This window comes from Eurypyga helias, unplaced genomic scaffold (genome assembly GCF_000690775.1).
Source record: "Eurypyga helias isolate BGI_N326 unplaced genomic scaffold, ASM69077v1 scaffold18770, whole genome shotgun sequence".
Taxonomy (NCBI): Eukaryota; Metazoa; Chordata; class Aves; order Eurypygiformes; family Eurypygidae; genus Eurypyga; species Eurypyga helias.
The window spans coordinates 2,863-14,982 of record NW_010224034.1 but is presented as its reverse complement, the minus strand read 5'-3'; the positions used below and the strand labels follow the sequence as shown (position 1 = coordinate 14,982).

The 12,120-nt window shown below is 47.4% G+C and overlaps 1 protein-coding gene across 1 annotated transcript; it reads left to right on the top strand.

Moving 5' to 3' along the window:
* Nucleotides 1–261: 261 nt before the first annotated feature.
* Nucleotides 262–11,876, top strand: LOC104516034 (pumilio homolog 1-like; the record flags this gene model as incomplete). The annotated part of the gene is given in 9 exon segments (XM_010160232.1): nt 262–351; nt 354–513; nt 1,172–1,301; nt 2,091–2,219; nt 3,623–3,760; nt 5,398–5,523; nt 6,448–6,569; nt 7,981–8,173; nt 11,261–11,876. Coding segments are annotated over 9 exon segments (1,220 nt in total), but the record flags the coding sequence as incomplete, so codon positions are not given.
* Between the last annotated feature and the right edge of the window lie 244 nt (nt 11,877–12,120).

The following is a 12,120-nucleotide window of genomic DNA, read 5'->3' as shown; positions in this document are numbered from 1 at the left end:
TGGAGTTAAACCACGACACTGTTCCTAACCTAATAGAGTGCTGCCGTGCTAAGGAGGTGCTGGAACACGCCCCTCCTCCCTCGAAACGGTTTTGGGGGCAGTTCATTTAGCTTAGTTGAGCATGCGTCCTGGTTGAGGCATGTCAGAAGCCTGCTGCGGAGGAAGGAGTCAGCAGAAGTGGAACGGCACGCGCAGGCTGTGGGGTAGTCCCTCGGCCGCTTCTCTCCTCTCCTGAAGTACCCTTGGTTTTATGACTTGCAGGGGGGCTCACGAACGGAAGCGGCCGTTACATCTCTGCTGCTCCCGGAGCCGAAGCCAAGTAACGCAGCGCGAGCAGTGCCGCCAGCCGCTTCAGTTCCCTTCGTCCCGCTTGCGCTATGGGATGTCTGACGTTATGCCCTCTGGCCGAAGCAGGCTGCTCGAAGACTTCCGCAATAACCGCTACCCCAATTTACAGCTGAGGGAGATTGCTGGGCACATCATGGAGTTCTCCCAGGATCAGCACGGATCCAGGTGGGGTTACACACCTTGTGCTGTGGGCGGCTTTTGGGGCGGCTGCTCTTTGAGATGACGTGTTTGCAGTTCGCATCGCATCCCGAAGCAGTGAGGCAGAACAGGGAAAAGGAGGTGTGCAAAGCCCAGTGGTGTAACACTGACCCTTCTTTTTAAAGATTGTCTGGGCACAGACGCTGATAGCGGGAGTTCCTCCTCTAAAGAGGAGCGTGCTTGCTTTGTAGTTTGCTTGCTAGTCCCACTGGCATAGCTTCACTCATTTTAAAGTGCAGTCTGGACGCGAGCCCTTGCTGTGTTACTTTGGAGATCTGCTTTGCTTGGAATGAGGAAGTTTTTGGGGTACCAACCATGACATGTTGGTTGTGGATGGGGCTTTGAGCAACTTGGTCTAGTGGAAGGTGTCCCTGCCCATGGCAGGGGGGTTGGAACTAGATGATCTTTAAGGTCCCTTCCAACCCAAACCGTTCTGTGATGATTCTATGTGGCCGTGGACCTCATGGCTGCAACCATCCTGAGGTTTCAGGTTGCTGGATAGCGCGACTGTGTTTTAAGGTTTGTTTTGCAAGAGCTTAACTTATGAAGCTTGTGAATGGATTTGTATTAACAGATATGTTGAGGGCGTATGTGCCAGTGGCATCACACCAGCCCTATTTTTCAGGTTTATTCAGCTGAAACTGGAGCGTGCCACCCCAGCAGAACGTCAGCTTGTGTTCAACGAGATCCTCCAGGCAGCTTATCAGTTGATGGTCGATGTATTTGGAAATTACGTCATCCAGAAGTTCTTTGAAGTAAGTCTTACGTGGATGCCTGCTGTCCCGAGGCATTGGATGAGCTCATAGAACCCTGCTATTTGGCTAAAACAGTGTATATCTGTCAACACTGACGTCATCTCCTCCCCACTGGCTGTTGCATCATTCCTGTTGGGGTGACTGGAGTGTGGGACTCATATTCATCTGAGAAGTAACACTTTGCTTTGAGGTGCAGGAGCTGTAGGAATAAATAGCAGCATATCCAGGAGGTGTAGGTCCAAGACGACTTTTCAGGCGTCCTGTGCTGAGCTGGCAGCACTCATGTATTTAGGAACAAAAGCGAAACTTTTCCAGTGAACGGCATCCACTGAAGAAAGTGTTGTGTTCTCATACTGGAAAGTTGGGCAGATACCAGTCTCTCCTTGAAACTGGCCTGTTGCTTCTCCACCAAGCCTTGGTGGTTCTTTTACCCAGTAATTTTACATCAGCGCTCTTAAGGGTTAGTGAACTGGCACTTGTCACCCCGGTGGCTCCAGCACTGTTGGCTCCAGCGTTTGTTTCACACGTCAGACGTGTCTGACAGACACAACAGTCTCGCTTGTGCCTGCTCACATCCATTGAGGTGTGGTTGGTATTTCCCTTGTTTTCAGTAGGCCTAGTGTTTCTTGTTTAACACTTCAGCCCGTGGCAGGGGGGTGGGACTAGATGATCTGTAAGGTCCCTTCCAACCCAAACCATTCTGTGATTCTCTGAAGCCTGGGAGGACTGCTGTGCTGCTTGACCTTGGGAGGGTTTTGTGCTTCTAATGACTGGTCTTCATCTTCCCAGTTTGGCAGCCTGGAGCAGAAGTTAGCCTTGGCGGAACGCATCCGTGGGCATGTTCTGTCCCTGGCTCTGCAGATGTATGGCTGTAGGGTGATCCAGAAGGCCCTTGAGTTCATTCCCCCAGACCAGCAGGTAATTGTAAGTCTCAATTTTAACTTTCTTCTTGATGTTTAACGTTCCTTGCCGTTTGGTGACCTGAACCGCGACCGTCTGTTCCTCTTGTGGCTGGTGTTCTTTTGGTTTGGTTTATGGCATGTGTGTAACGTTTTTATGTGCATGATAAGTTTGTGACACCCTTCCTCGGTCTCATTGTCATCTCCTTGTTCTGCTTAACCGGTCATGGTGTTAGTTCTGTGTTAATTCCCGCAAATCAGATACGTATGTAGAGGAAGCTGAGAATGATGCTGAATTGGGAGATAGTTTCACATCTCTTGAAGGACACAGTGCCAGATTTTTGCCTTCGATATTGACGGAGATGGCACTGCTTTGATATGTGGGTCAATATTCTGCTTTCCTGCAGAGTGAGGTGTATGAGGAGCTCCTAGTTCCTGTCGAGCCAGGCCTGGTATTGGAGAGATGTGGATGATAGCCAGAGTCCCACTCACAGCTCATTAATAAAAGAATTCCTTTAGGGTTTTAGGAACAATGAATTAAAATGAAAACTACGCTAGGCAAGCTAGCTAATAAAGGTGTTGGGAATTGTAACACGGGAACCTCAGTGTAGGTTACTGAATTTAAAAACTGAAACAGGCTTTAGGAACGCACGCTCCCTGTAGGTCGAGCCTGGGCCGAGCTGCTGGCACACGTGTCAGCAGGGCAGTGGGTGGTGGCCCACCCCCGGCACTTGTGGTCCGAACGTTTGCTGATTGTCTTCTTCCAGGATGGTTCTTCTGGGTACGCTCTACTCCTGAAATGTTGCCTGGTTTTGATCAGTTGCAAGACTGATCACGTCCTATTTTGTAGCAGCATTAAATTAAAAAACCCTGTCATTCTCTGGTTTCCAGTTGTGACTCTTTTAGCCAGCATGTGCTTCAGTCACATCTAAATCTTACCTTCTCGGTTTCCTTAATTATCACACAGTGTTACCTTGCCTGTGTAAAATACTGGAGAGTTCTTATCCCAGTGCTGACCACATTTTAGTGATGTAGGAAGCTGATACCCAAAAAGTCTGTGAAGTTTGGGCCTTCTAGATTCCTTTCTCTTTCCGGGGAGCAGAGGAGGGAATGGGGGATATGCAATGATGTTGTGTAGCAGTAACATTTCTTAAATCTGGGTACTTAACTTGTAAGAGGACACTCGTGTTTAATTAAATGAGTGCCTCATCTCCATTTCGTAATAGTTCTTTTCTTGGTGGTCTCTGTAGCACAGCAGGTTTCCTCTCAGCACTTGGCCACTGCACAACTTCCACTTTGAAAGACATCAGCGCATCCTTCCAACCTTTCATAGCCTTGACCACGTTGAGCAGTGAACACTTTGCATTTATCAGCTGTGAATCCTGGTGGTGCTTTCTGTTTGTCTTTCTCCCCTCCTAATAGAACGAGATGGTACGGGAGCTGGATGGCCATGTCCTGAAGTGTGTGAAAGATCAGAACGGGAACCACGTGGTGCAGAAGTGTATTGAGTGTGTGCAGCCCCAGTCCCTGCAGTTTATCATTGATGCATTTAAGGGGCAGGTAAGTCCATAACCAAGATACTGACTCTTATTCTTTGTACTCTTACATGGTGCCTTGAAGAGCATGATAGTGGCCGTAGCTTGTTCAAATATTTTGAAGTTTTACCAAGCATCAGTTGGAAGGTTTATGCAACATTAGGCAGTCTAGAAGCTCTTTGGCCTTGTCTCTGTTACCGTTTTTGTGCAGGTATATCACGGTAAAGCATCCATGTAAAAATCTGCTTTCCTGGAACACCAAAGTACTTTTTGAGTGATGGAGGGGAAAACAAGTCTCTCATCTTCATAGTACATGGGATGAGCAGAGTTTTGTGAGGGGTATAGTAAACTTACGTTATGATACTTTCTGTGAGGGTGGCTGACAGGACTGGTATTTCCCAAGGGTCTCACACCATGGAAAAAACATGAATTTCACATCGAAAATGGCAGTGACTTGTGCTTCATTCTCTCTTTTTTCTTGGCATCCTCTCCTGAATTGACATCCTGGATATTAATTGTGTGGCTGGCTTTATTCTGCCTGTAGTCAGCTTGTCTTCCATTACAAAAGTGCTGGTCTGGGCGTTTCCAACTTCAACTTAATTGGCTTTGGAGGGTTACTTTGAAGTAGTGAGGTTTTGCCACAGGGACGTGATAGCCTTGGGTTACTCTAGCAGGAACTAGGCTTCAGTAGTTGGCTGCTCCTGGGACAGCTGTGAAAGTGGGGACTTGCTTGGCTACGTCAAAACACGCAGGATTCTGGCTGGGAACTTGCTCAGCAGATTTGCTGGTTTGAGTTTAGCTTTGGACCTTCCCCTGCGGAGCTGGGTGAGGCAGAATCACCTCTGGGAGCTCAGTGGGTGGCACTGACATTTCTTTGACCATCCGTCCCAGTTTCAGCTGAACTTTCCTATGAAGATTAAACTTATCACCTCGAGACTATTTTTCTGCAGTTAATGGCCCTTCAAGTCTTGTTTTCCTGCACAGTTTACTCAATAGTTATTAAAAATGTGCAGACTGTCAATTTAACTTCAGTGTTTGGATTTGCTACTTTTGTTAATTTGAAGCAACCAAATGGGACTTTGTGCTCTAGACAGAAAACTGCAGGGCAATAATAAAATGAATAAAGTGTCGCGTTCTTACCAACAGATTTGGTAATCCTTCAGAAATGAGAAAGAAGGTTCTTTGTTGTCGCTTCTCCTGAGTGCAGTTAAGACTTAAACAAATCCAAATAGTTGAGGGAAATCCTTTGCTGAGCATTTTTAACCTTTCTGGTTCATTTCTTACATAGCTTAAAATACGTAACTGGCAAACAGTGTGCTGGATTTATTCTTCTTAAACAGGGTTTTAACAGAGCTTCTAATAATGCTGGCTGTCCCAGTGTTCTTTTTATTAATCGACAGGCTTGACCATTTTTTTCCCGTTTCACGGACGGGGAAGCTGCAGCACAGGGATGTGCTGTGCCCAGTTAGTCCTGTGGCAGTAGGGAACAGATGTTTCCAGTTGCAGTTTTTGCTGTCTGGAGCTGCCCTGCTGCAAGCTGGCATTGCCTCCCGTGCCCGGGAAAAGCCACTGTGTGTTGGTTTCATTCCGAAAGGCTTCCAGGGTTCACAGAGACTAACAGGTGTGTTGCTGCCTCTGCTTGCCTCTCTCTGTTGAACACAGGTTTTTGCGCTGTCTACGCATCCGTATGGCTGTCGTGTGATCCAGAGGATCCTCGAGCACTGTCTTCCTGAGCAGACCCTTCCCATCTTGGAGGAACTTCACCAACACACCGAGCAGCTCGTTCAGGTCGGTGTGGGAAGGGAGAATGCAGGTGCTTTGGGGTGTTTCTCGGTTACCAATTTGTATTAGGAAAGCTCCTGGCAGCCTGTTTGGGATTCCTGTGCTGCCGAGGTCGCCTGAACACAGTTCCTGAGGAGGAATGGGAAGGAACACGGCAGACAAGGAACGCGCGTCACCACTCACTGTTTTGGCTGTGTGCAAATACCCAGCAGGTATCAAAGTTGGTGTTGCTTTCCTTTTTGAAAAGGATCTGAAGTACTGAGTGGGTGCGTGTCCTAATGCTTCACTCCAGAAGTTACAGTGCGGGGAGGATCTGAAGGGAGTGGATGCAGAGAGCCGATAACTGCTAGGAAAAGAAAGTGCCAAGCGATTGGGGTTCTTAAAATGTGTTGGTTTTATGCACACCCCTTCCTGGTTATTGGGGCACCGTGGATGTAACAGCTCATGAACCCTGTGTTATACGCTCAGTATTTAGCACGTGGAAAGTGGGAAGAGGTTGGGCATGGAGGTGAGGCATCCGGTTATGTGAATTGGGAAAATGCATATCCTGTGGTCTGAATATACACACATTCAGAACACAAACATGCAGAAGGACAGCTAGAACCATGGCACAGCCCTCCATGTGATTTGGTATGTTTGAACCTGGGGAAAGCAAAGAAACTCAAAATAAGCAGAGTACTGACCTGTCATGTTCAAGGGCATTGGTTTGAGTTTCATAATTGGTGCAAAGATGTAGAGTTTTATCTCCTGGTAAGACTGTAGAACGCACGTTTTTGTAGAAGTAGAAAGTATTTACGTGATTTGTACATTCGATAACTTCAGTCAGTGTTTCAGTTCAAGTTTGTGAGTCCTAACGCGCGTTGGGGACTAGTTGGGTATTAATGGTTCCTGTCCACCTTTTGTGACGCACTTCTGCTGTCTCTCAAACAGGATCAGTATGGGAACTATGTTATCCAGCATGTACTAGAACACGGTCGGCCTGAGGATAAGAGCAAGATCGTAGCAGAAATTAGAGGCAACGTGCTGGTGTTGAGTCAACATAAATTCGCTAGGTATGAATTTGTTGCTTAAAGCCTCCACAACCCGTGGGAGCACGGACACATGCTGGAGTTGCAGAAGTTAGGGGTGGGGTAGGTAGGTGAAAGGAGGTAAAAATAACTTTCGGCTTAACAACAGGTTGCTATTTATAACTGCTTATAAACCGGGATGAGGTAAGTTGTACTTGTAAAGAAGGAGGATGAAGATGTGCAAGAGTAGCTCTAATCCAAGCTCCTGGACTTGACCGGGAACTTTTGTGTTGGGTTGGTTTTGTTTCGCTGTGGTGTTTAAGAGGTCACTACCCCTTGGATAACAACATGCCATACAAGCCACAAAGGGACTTTGGGAAATCCGTACAGCAACAATTCTTTCTCATCCCACTTTTCACAGAAGAATCTGGGCTTTTTATATGCTAAAAAGCCTTTGAGTCCTTTTGAGACACAAGCATACTGATAGCCTCTAGGGAAGCTGCCGCAGTCCGAGGGTGTTAGTCCAGATGCTACAGAGCTGCCCATGGGTAGAAGTGAAATCCCAGGTACCTTAGTGCATGTCAAGACGAAGTAATACTTCCCACATTTGTAAATTCCTCTTGTGTCTGTTTCTAACCATTTGAACATGACAGCTGAGCTCTTCAAAGTCTCAACATTCCCCTCTTTTTATTATTAGTAAAGCAGTGCTTTAATATTTACGGACACAAGGGAAGTGTAACATTAACAAGAATTAGAAGAGTGCGGTCTTAATGTTGTTTTTTCACATTCTTCCTCCCTGACTTGCCTTGCTCTTTTTTTCCAAACCTCCTTTCCAGATGGAGCGTTAATTAGCGTGGGGTGTCCCCTGAGCTGAGCACTAGCTGTGGCAAACCACTCGGTGATTTTATGATTCATTCAGGGATGCAGAAGACTAACAATACTCTGTCCTCTTTCGTACATACCCTATTTAATTTGGCTCTCCAGAGAGCAAAGGTTAGTCATCTAATATATTCAGGAATTTTGGAAGTTCTCTGCCTTTGCTGAGATCTTTTGTTCCTGAATTGCATTTCCCTGTTGTTCTGACCTCAGACCTCCGTTCCCATCGAGGTCCAGTACTAAGAAAACCAAAGAAAGAACAACTCATCTGCTTCTCTTATGGGCATGCTGCGGGAACAGACACGCACCTCAGACCCACTGTCACTGGGTCTGGTAGGTCCAGTAGGGATGCACAAATTTGGGTGAAATAAAACCTGAACTGGTCCTTCTAGTCCTTTACCCAAATTCCCTCTCAGATCCCAAGTTCCTTGGACTACTCTTCTGCTTCACGTTACTAAATGTCTGTGCCATCACGTCTGTGTCTCCCTGTGCTCGAAGCAGGAGAGATCTCCTTGGGGTGGCAGGAAAAGCCCAGCAGGGATGTGGTTACCCACAGATTGTCTCTCTGTGACTGTTGCAGCAACGTGGTGGAGAAGTGCGTCACTCACGCCTCCCGTACGGAGCGTGCCATGTTGATCGATGAGGTGTGCACTATGAACGACGGCCCTCACAGTGCCTTATACACCATGATGAAGGATCAGTACGCCAACTACGTGGTACAGAAGATGATCGATGTGGCAGAACCAGCTCAGCGGAAGATCGTCATGCACAAGGTGAGCAGCTGCTGTCAATTGATAAGGGTGTAAGGCTTGTCACTGCCACGCTGGGTGCAGAGAGAAAGCTGAGAAAGTTGGGAGAAATTGCTTTTGCCATTAGAATTTCCGAACGACGTAGCTATTTCAAAGTCACACATTTCAGTAGTAGCTGGAAAATGAAAATGTGAAATAACGAGATGCTATTTGGACTTCCAGCTGGCTGGTTGCTTCTAGCAATCTCTTCTGACCCACTAACCTAGTTCTGCACTCGTGGTGTAGCAAATGCTGCTCAAACACGCCCAGACTTTCCCTAGGTTGGTGCCTTGTGAGGGGCCTGGCAATGACGACACCCTTGCCCTCGCTGAGAACAGCGTTCGCTGGTGAGAGCAGTTCCATGCGCTCAGCGGAGCCGAGCCGGACCCCTGCACCTGAAGCCCCAGTGTCCGGGGGGGCTGCCAGCGCTGCCGTCTCAGGGCATGTCCCCGCTTTGCTGCCCAGCTCCGGGCGGTCAGGCTGGCTGGTAACTCCACGCTGACGGCTGTCTGTAGCCTCTGAGCCTGGAGTCATCAATCACGTTCTCTCTCTCAGGATACGGTTTTGATGAGAGACTTTGGCATTGTGCTGCTGAGTGTGTAAGGGTTTAATATTTGTCAAAAACGAAGACGTTTTGGAATTAAACATGCATTGCTACCTCCCAAGGCTGGTTGCCTCCCTTGGGGCAGTAGGCTCAAAAAATCAAATGATGTCTTCATTTTCCTGCTTTTAAAGGTCTCAGCTGTGGGTCTTTACAACTGGAATGAATAGAAGAGGAAGGCTTTTAAATGTGTAGTGGAACTGAGATTTTCTTCTTCAGTCACATAGTTTTAGGGTCTCTTACTTTGTGAAAAATACCAGCTAGGCCTACACCTCTTGCTAGTAATACAGCACTAGCTTGGAAAACATGTTTATTTTGTATTTAAGAGGACTTGTGAAGACTGTCGGGTGTTCAGATCCCAATGAAATCAAGTGTGTTTAAGAATCCTGGGGTAAAATGGACCAAGTGATTTTTCTGTAAAAAGAAATGGGTATTATCTGTGCAAAGAGGCTGATTTCTACCTACACAAGGCAGTTGATGGGTATATAAACAGCATACATGCAGCTGAAATAATCTTCAGGGAGGTTAATTCTTAGGTTTAAGTATCAGAGTAATTCTTTAAAACTAAAATCTGTATTAGTCCAGAAGACATTATAAAGATAATCAGTTTAAAATGTGTGCAAAGGGATATATGGAGTTTAATTACAGCAGAATGACCTGTAGCTTTGCTAATCTACACATAGAGGTATGTACACAGTGAAAAAAATATATATGAATGATCTTTACTGACTTATTCTTTCTCCTGTCAAGCAAAGTCTTTTGAATAAAATGCTAATTAGGTCATCAGTGTGGTTGTCAAAAATAGAACTGGGATGACAGCTAAATAGGACTGGCCGAATATGGAGATTTCAGCTGTGGTATCAAGCTGAATGAAAGGCTGGGAAAATTGGGTGTATCGACTGCTGCCTTTGGATTGTGAAAGTTGCCATTAGTGCAAACAAGCAGTTTGTGTTATTGTTACAGACAGCACTTTTATTTTTAAAGAAATGTATTGAAAAGTAATTTTAACAGTCAGTTCTGTGAGTAAAAAGAAGTCTTAGAAAGGCAGACGAGGGAAGCACGAACAGCCGGACCTGAGCAGTGTTACTGCCTCTCAGCCTCAGAGCAGCAGTTGGGCCTTCTTGGAAATGGGCTGTGGGGAGGGCCAAGGCATCAGTTTATGATTATTCCAAGATGAGTCCCTGAAGGGAAGGAATTTAAGCGTCTAGAGGCTGAGCTGGTGAAATAGGATGAGTTTGGGTTGGGTTTCCCATGGGAGTTTTATGGTCAGTCCTGGCTTAGACAAATCATGGCGGTGTCCACCCGAGGAGCAGGGAGTGCTGCACCTCACGTTCTGACTGTTTCCTCAAAAAATTGTGGAATCCTTTAGGTTGGAAAAGACCTTTAAGATCATTGAGTCCAACCCTTAACCCAGCACTTCCAATCCCACCGCTTAACCCTCAGCACCTCGTCCACACGGCTCTGAAACCCCTCCTGGAATGGTGACTCCCCCCTCCCTGGGCAGCCCCTTCCCATGCCTGACAGCCCTTTGGTGGAGGAATTTCCCTGATATCCCACCTAACCCTCCCCTGGTGCAACTCATGCTGGCTGCAGCTTCCACATGCGGAGTAACAGGTCCATTGCGATCGTGTTCGTGCAGGGGCGCGCTGGTGCTGTGGGATATGGCTGGTGCTGTGGGATATGGCTGGTGCTGTGGGATATGGCTCATCTCGTTAGGAAAATGAATTGCTCTACGTCTTGTTCCTCTGAAACGGTCCGGGGGAACTTCAGCAGCGTGATGCTGTTACTGCAACGGGAGGAGCTTTCCTTGTGCGGGTGCTCTGGCAGGAAGGTGGCATTACGCTGGCTGCGGCCTTTAACGTGGCCTCTGAAGGGGCTTTGACTCTGCAGTAGCGTGAGTAGCGTGAGTCTGCCTCCACAGACCTCACGTAAACTAAATGTGTTGTCAGGTTCAGAAACGAAGAGGGCTGTTCCGCCCGGGAATGCCGCGTGCTCTCTGGAGTACCCTGCTGAAACTCACACCAGCAGCTCTTCTAGGCCTGTAGCAGCTTTTTGAAGTTCAGCCCAGAAGGAGGCAGCAGGCCGCGCTCGGGCTGAGCGAAAGCTGCTGTGCCACAGCAGACCCCCTGACACCATTTCTGCCTCGCTGTGTTTGTCCCGGGCTGGGGCAGAGCGGCAGGGCACCCCTGGGAGGCTGGAGCACCCGCGGGGCATCTTTCCTGCCTCCTCTCTTCGGGCAAAGCCATGCGTTCATCCACACGCCGGGATCCGGCTGGATTCCAGTAACACGGCTCGAGACAATGCCACCTGCTTGAGCAGCAGCTCCTCCTAAACATACCCCCCGTGTGAGCCGCGTTGGCTCGCGGTACCCGAGGTCATCTCCCGCGCTGCGGGGGGTGCTGGGGCTCGCTCAGGACCGCCCTGGCCGTGGCGCGGGGCCCTAACCTTCACTGCTCTCCGTTACCTCCTAGATCCGGCCTCACATCGCTACCCTGCGCAAATACACCTACGGCAAGCACATCCTGGCCAAGCTGGAGAAGTACTACATGAAGAACGGCGTGGACCTGGGGCCCATCTGTGGACCACCGAACGGCATCATCTGAGGGGGCCAGCTGGGGAGCAGCTCGCTGGCCACCCGGCCTCCACAACCAGCAACCGCCAGTATTCCAGGATCCCGTTCCAAAGCGTTTTATGGTTGCTAACCGGCTGAAAAAAAAAGAGACGAGAGAAGCCTTTGTAAATTTCTTTAATTTTATTATGCATAACATGTACTAATTATTTTTTTTAATTAACTAATTGCCCTGCTGTTTTACTGGTGTATAGAATACTTGTACATAGGTATCAAATGTACATGGAAGGCCACATTTTTGTTCACTGTTGTATCTATATTCCAAATGTGGAAACTTTCAGGGTGGTTGGTTTGAAGAAAACAAACAAAAAACCCCGTTTTTAATGCATCTGCCTTGCAGACAACTGTTCTGCAAATACCCGGTTTGTTTCCTTTCAGTCAAAAGTCAGCAAGAAGTTTGGATTTTAGTTAAATGGCACAAGTGAGGCATTTAACGCTGTTTATAAATATAAAAAAACCCAAACTTGCTAGGTTTAAAAAAAACCAATAAGTTTTTGAAACTTTTTAATTGCTTTTTTTTTTTTAATTTGAGTCTAACACGCTGAAGCAGGGAGCTTAGCTGTCGTTTTGGGGAAGAAACCGTACACACCCAGGAGGTTTTAAAGCGAGGGGGTGGGGGGCGGGTGTACTTGTTTACTGCCTACTCAGTTTGTTCTGTTAACATTGAGAGACACAATTTGATTATTTAGCATGAGGAAAAAA